At 41.9% G+C, this 6,104-nt stretch overlaps 2 protein-coding genes across 3 annotated transcripts; one reads left to right on the top strand and one right to left on the bottom strand.

Moving 5' to 3' along the window:
* Positions 1-521: 521 nt before the first annotated feature.
* Positions 522-1,681, top strand: LOC121773527 (probable carboxylesterase 18). Its single transcript, XM_042170404.1, has one exon. The coding sequence runs from the start codon at positions 614-616 to the stop codon at positions 1,592-1,594; it is 981 nt and encodes a 326-aa protein (XP_042026338.1). The 5' UTR covers positions 522-613; the 3' UTR covers positions 1,595-1,681.
* A 1,352-nt stretch (positions 1,682-3,033) lies between these two features.
* On the bottom strand, positions 3,034-5,738 carry LOC121775201. 2 transcript variants are annotated; one of them, XM_042172235.1, is made up of 5 exons: positions 5,674-5,713; positions 4,887-5,578; positions 3,840-4,249; positions 3,574-3,643; positions 3,034-3,464 (listed from the first exon to the last, which is right to left on the bottom strand). In XM_042172235.1, the coding sequence occupies exons 2-5, from the start codon at positions 5,507-5,509 to the stop codon at positions 3,401-3,403; spliced, it is 1,167 nt and encodes a 388-aa protein (XP_042028169.1). In that variant the 5' UTR covers positions 5,510-5,578; positions 5,674-5,713; the 3' UTR covers positions 3,034-3,400. The 2 variants fall into 2 exon arrangements, with proteins under 2 accessions (XP_042028169.1, XP_042028168.1); XM_042172234.1 differs by having other exon boundaries at positions 4,887-5,738.
* Between the last annotated feature and the right edge of the window lie 366 nt (positions 5,739-6,104).

The following is a 6,104-nucleotide window of genomic DNA, read 5'->3' as shown; positions in this document are numbered from 1 at the left end:
TTAGAGATCTTTTTGAGATATTGAGATAGAGAGTGTATTACTATTTAATCATTCTTGAGTGTGAATATATATTTTAAAACTCTCTCGCTTAAATTAATACTAAGAGTCTAAGATAGTATAGTATAACTATGACTAATTTTACTCATTATTCATTGGGGAGATGATGTATTCCTTTTTAAATTTTTTTTATTGTTTTCTACATTGAATATTTTGACACCATATTATTATAGTAGTATTTATTTTTTTACATATTTATATAATTGAAGGATCATTTAGGGTAAAAAAGGATAATTTATTGTTAGATTTTAGGTTGATCCAACATTTAAGGGGAGAATCATAAATTTGAATTCGAAAAATGTACATAACTCAATCAATTTGCAATTTGCAATTTTAATTGTATTTTCGGCATCAGTAGTTGATGGTAAAAATAACGAAGAAAAGTGAGTTATTGCGATTGGTGGGTAGTTGGACGACAGGTAAGATTTAAATACTCGGTACTGCAAAAAAGGAAATATTTTGACCAATAAATCCAACAACAGCCTATATAGGCCTATCCCTACCCTCCATTGTATTTTCTCCCAATCATCTTGAATTCGAAATTGATTTGGGTGTGATGGATAAATCCGCCGTACACCACCCTCAGCTCCCTCTCAAGACCCGCATCAGCCTCTTCCTCCTCAGCGCCGTCACCAACGCCACCATGCGCCCCGACGGCACCGTCAACCGCCGCCTCTTCTCCACGCTCACCTACCTCTTGAAGGTCCCTCCCTCCTTCTCCCACGGCGTCACCACCTCCGACGTCCCCGTGGACCCCTCCCGCGGCCTCTGGTTCCGCCTCTTCGTCCCCCGCCACTCCGATCAGAAACTCCCCGTGCTCGTCTTCTTCCACGGCGGCGGCTTCGTCTACCTCTCCCCCGACTTCAAGGCCTACGACGACGTCTGCCGCCGCTTCGCCCGGGCGATCCCCGCCGTCGTCGTCTCGGTCAACTACCGCCTCGCCCCGGAGCACCCGTACCCGGCGCAGTACGACGACGGGTGCGAGGTGCTCCGGTTCCTCGAGGCGGAGCGGGGCCGGATCCTGCCGGAGAAGGCCGACCTGTCCCGCTGCTTTGTGGCCGGGGACAGCGCCGGGGGCAACCTGGCCCACCACGTGGCTCTGCGCGCAGAGCCAGGTGAGCTCAGGGTACTGGGAGTGGTGGCAATACAGCCGTTCTTCGGGGGAGAGCAGGTCCGGAAATCGGAGATTGAGCTGGAAGGGGTGGATGTGGTTGTCAACTCTGCCCGGACGCAGTTCATGTGGAAGGCGTTCATGCCCCGGGCAGACCGCGACCATGAGGTCATCAATGTCTGCGGGCCAAACGCAGTTGACATGTCGAATATTCGTTTTCCGGCGACCATGGTGGTGGTGGCGGGATTCGACTCGCTAAAGGACTGGCAGATGAGCTACTACAACTGGCTAATTGAATCAGGAAAAGAAGCTTATCTCATCAACTACCCCAACATGTTCCACGCCTTCTACATTTTTCCTGAGCTTCCTGAATCTACGCTCCTCGTTTCCGAAGTCAAGAACTTCATCCACAAACATTCTAGTTAGTTACTTTGTTGGATTCATCTTTCCACTTCAGAATGTACTACTCTTTTCTCTTTTTAAATAAAATTTAAAAACCATCAAGTGATTCAACCTGTCCATTTCAATCCACCTAATAATACTACTAGTATAATTACTTAATTAGGGATACACACATTCATAACAGAAAGGTACAAAAGGCTGTCAACAAATTACCGCTTGCGTCCCTGAGTTCCGTAGCACCTGACGTTCCGTAGAAAGAGCCATCAGCTTTGAATTTGATCGATGAGGGTACCACTTGCACTCATTCATTGTGATTCTCATCGATAAAAGAAATTACTCTTTTTCCTTTTAATTTTCATACCAAGGATGAGCTTATCCAGATACCGGGAGAGGTACCCTGTTGCAAGCACAAAAAGAGAGGTCGAAAGGGGGTCACCTCGCCTAAGGCCGCGAGAGGATTAAAGACGCATGTTGGAGAACCGTTCACCAAGACCAAAAACCAAAATGAGTTGATGCATCTGTTTAATGAGACGGATCCACTTCTCCGAAAATCACATCTGTTTCAAAACCTTTAATAGGAATCTCACTTAACCTAATCATATGCTTTGGCCATTTTCAATTTTAGTGTCACATTCGGCAAGGGGTTGCATTTGTCAAGTTCATGCATCACCTCTTGCGCCAATAAAACATGAGTGCAAGAGGCGATACATGAACTTAACAAATGCAACCCCTCATCGAATATATTGGATATGGCCAAAGCAAATACTACTTCCTTTGTCCCCTATTATGTGCTAACAGGGGCATGTTTTATGTCAAACACTATAAGTTCGAAAGTGGATGCCCTCTCAACGCTGACGTCGAAAATAAACATTTTCTGACTAATCACCATATCTTTGTTCTAACCGTTTTTAACAATTCTAATAGATCGTACACCATCCCAGTGCAACAATACTACCATTGTGTGATCACAGCATGGATATTGACTGATCCAATGGTTAGTTCTTATCCGATTCACTAATAGATTAACTAGCCTAACGGTGCAGCTATGCTTCGGTCCGACTCTAATGAACAGCCACATAGAGAATTACATGGTGGGTATGTTAATTTATGCAGGTATTAAACCATGTGCTAACATCATACTATTAGTTTTCCTATAACAGCTCCGAGCAACACCAATACAATCGCCATGAACCCGTAAACACCATGAGAGAAATATTTTATTGCAACTCTGATGCAAATGGGCAATGAAATCGGAAGTGGAAGTAAATTCAATTGTATTGACACAAAAAACAGGGGTAACTTCAGGAATCTACTTGTATTTCATGTTGCACTTCCCAATGCCGAAGTGATAAACCAGGGCACTTGACATTTTTTTAATTCTTGCCGATTCGCAATGAACAGTGCGGGCCAAAGCTGATATCTCGGGCCCAGTGTAAGCAAAAACGAGTATACAAAAATAATCATGATTCATGGCTATTGAGTCATAAAACTAAATCCGGTTCTGAAATGCTAACCTTATAGTACATGTACAGTAATTCTATGTTTAAACCACTAACTCATGATATATCTGTAAGAGTAGATAGCTAACTAAACATGACCAACTATAATGCACACTACTATCTCAGCTAACACTAATTCACACCATAAATATTGTATGTTTGTTACATGTGCCTCCATTGACAACAGCAGCTTTCGGCAATGAATTTCCCTATGGTAGTTCAGTCAACCCCAACATAGGAGCTATAAGATTGCATAATAATCAATATATATTCACATACCACCAGCTCATTGTAGCATGGTTTATTCTTTTTCAAATGGGACACCAATGGTTCATCGCAACCGAAACTTGGGTCGTACCATTATAACCCCAGGCCTAGTCTCATCGAAACTATACCTGCAGAGAGTATACTAGTTATCAAATACCAGGACATTTTGTTCCACTGTACTATCTTGATTCAAAACTTCCTCTGCCAGGAGTATTATAGGAAAGAAGGAAATCTCACCCTTTCTCACTGAGAAAGTTTCTGACAGCTGATGGGAGTGCAGCTGATCCCCGGCTATGATTACCCTTTCCTGCGAGAGATGCAAATATATGACTGTATCAGATCAGATTCCTTACTCTAACCTACACACAGAAAAGAAGTGAGTGCCAATATCTAAAGTTTGCAGAGGTTTCTAAGTTGTTTTCACCACCAAGTGCATGCAACATTTCTATCAATATCAGCCTTATTCGGTTATTCCAAAGGATTTTTTTTCTTCTGGCACATACCTGTTATAACTTGTAACAATGTAATCCTCTGCCTAGAAGTTGGGTGCCGTCTCCCAAACTTCTCCATCTCAAGCTGAACAGATGATTGTGCAGATGCAGCAACTGACACGCTGGATTTCTTTAGGATTCCTGGATGTGCTTCTAAACAGTGCGGTGAAAGTAGGGTTTCAACAGTCATTAAATGTTCATGCAATGCTTTAACTGCTTCTGCGGCATGAAGACCATGTAAATCTAATGTCCATGGATCACTTTTACAATTCCTCAAATCCAGAATTTCTTTGGCTGCCTTAGCATTGAGCCTCTCAGCAGCAGCCCATTCCTGTTGAGCTTTAACTGAGAAATGGTGAGCGGCTGCATGGTCACCCCTTAGGTATGCATCATTAGCAGACTTTGAATGACGAGATGCTGATCTGATCATATGAGATGGAACAAATAAATAAAGAGGCAAGAAAAGATTATTGAGAATTCCTGTTTGGGAGTGAGATCTTTTTCATTTTCCAAGTACTAATAACTTTGGTATATTTGCACAGGCAGGCATTTTATTCTACAACATCAAGAATTCGACATTAATGCATTTGAATAAGTCAATTAACATAGTGGGAATCATTCGGGTTTACACGTGCTAATAGAAAACGAAAGTTCAGAAAGAGCATTTTCTTGAGCATCTCATTTTGATGACACTGAGTCGGTACTTTATTCTACCAGGCTAAACAAATCATTACTTATCACCTTCAAACACTAACCAAAACACACAACAGAACCAGGAAGAAAACGGAAAAGGTTAACCATGTCATCGGCTGACAAGCATTAGACAACAGTCAATATCAGATGGAAATGGCTCGACTGGATCAGAACTTGAAAACATCGACAAATATAACGAGCAAAGGACATAAGAAACTAAAACAGTCTGATGCAATATGTTTCTAGAAACAGATCATAAGAAATTAAAAGGACATATAATATTATCCGCTAGCTATGAGACATCGGTCTGAATCAATACTTATATGATGCACAAAAAGTGAAGTAAATCAAGAAACATAGTACTACCTCATCATCCTTATTGCATCTTTCCGGTAAATCAGATAGACATCATCCTCTCCCCACTCAGGCTCGGGTTCAACGGGTAAAGACTTGATAATATCCAGTAACTGTAATGAAGATCCCTCATCCACAGATTGTTTGTGATTTCCAGCTGCAGAGTCAAAATTATTGCAGCTTGACTCAACTTCTTCCTTCTTGTCAACTTGATGATGATCAGTGATGACCATTGCTTCTAGTAAAGACAAAGCCTCATCTACATTGTCGTTTACACCAGCCAAAACATCCTGAATCAAGCTTTCATCTGTCCAAGGGTGGTGATCTTTTAGCTTTCCATAAGCTAACTTAGCTGTGGCAGCGGTCTCAGCTGTAGAAGTGGTGGCTGGAAAGTTGCTACTCTTAACATCTTTCAAGGAAGGAAAAGCAATTGAAGGGGCAAGCACGGATGAAAAGGGCTTAGCTAAAAGGGATTCGTTTTTTCTTGGTGCGGTTAGGGCTGATAAGGAAGGATAAGGATTGGAATCATGATTGTCGGCAGCACCTTGCTGCTTCCTTCTTTGATTAAGGTCAAAATCAGTCCAACCGGAGATGCTATGAGCCTTAGCTCTGTGGCTAGCACCACCACTGCTCATCTTATTTCTCTTTCAGTAGAAATCCGTTATCCAATTTGGAACAATTTAGGAAAAACGGAAAGGGAACAACTGCAATTTTCCACAAATAGAAGAGTTTCGTGGATTGCTGAAGTAAAAAAGAAGAATCTTTTGTATCACAACAAGCAATAGGGATTTTTAATTACCTATTAGGGATCGGTGAGAGGAGATTGACGTATCCTGAGCGAAAGGGGGTGAATTGAAGCTAAATAATTGGGTTTTTTCTTCTTTTGTTCTAAACTAGAACTTAGGTTCCTTATTTGTTCTAGACTTTTTTTTTGTTCCGGATTTGGGAGAGACGCATGACCCTCATGCGTCTCCTTTTAATGAGACGCATGACAGTCATGCGTCTTTCATAGAGACGCATGAGGGACATGCGTCGTTAATTTTTTAATTTTTTTCGGGCAAAGACGCATGAGGGTCATGCGTCACTGGCAAAGACGCATGATCATCATGCGTCGCTATTTCTGACCTGGTTCAAACAATAAATGAAATAAGCACTTCAAATGCGGTGATGATAAGCACGTTGGGTGACATGACACCTGAACCAATAATTGCTAGTCCACTAAGATAGGTA

This window comes from Salvia splendens, chromosome 17, assembly GCF_004379255.2.
Source record: "Salvia splendens isolate huo1 chromosome 17, SspV2, whole genome shotgun sequence".
Lineage (NCBI taxonomy): Eukaryota > Viridiplantae > Streptophyta > Magnoliopsida > Lamiales > Lamiaceae > Salvia > Salvia splendens.
Note: the sequence above shows the minus strand (reverse complement) of the source record. Positions and strands in the feature narration are given on the sequence as shown.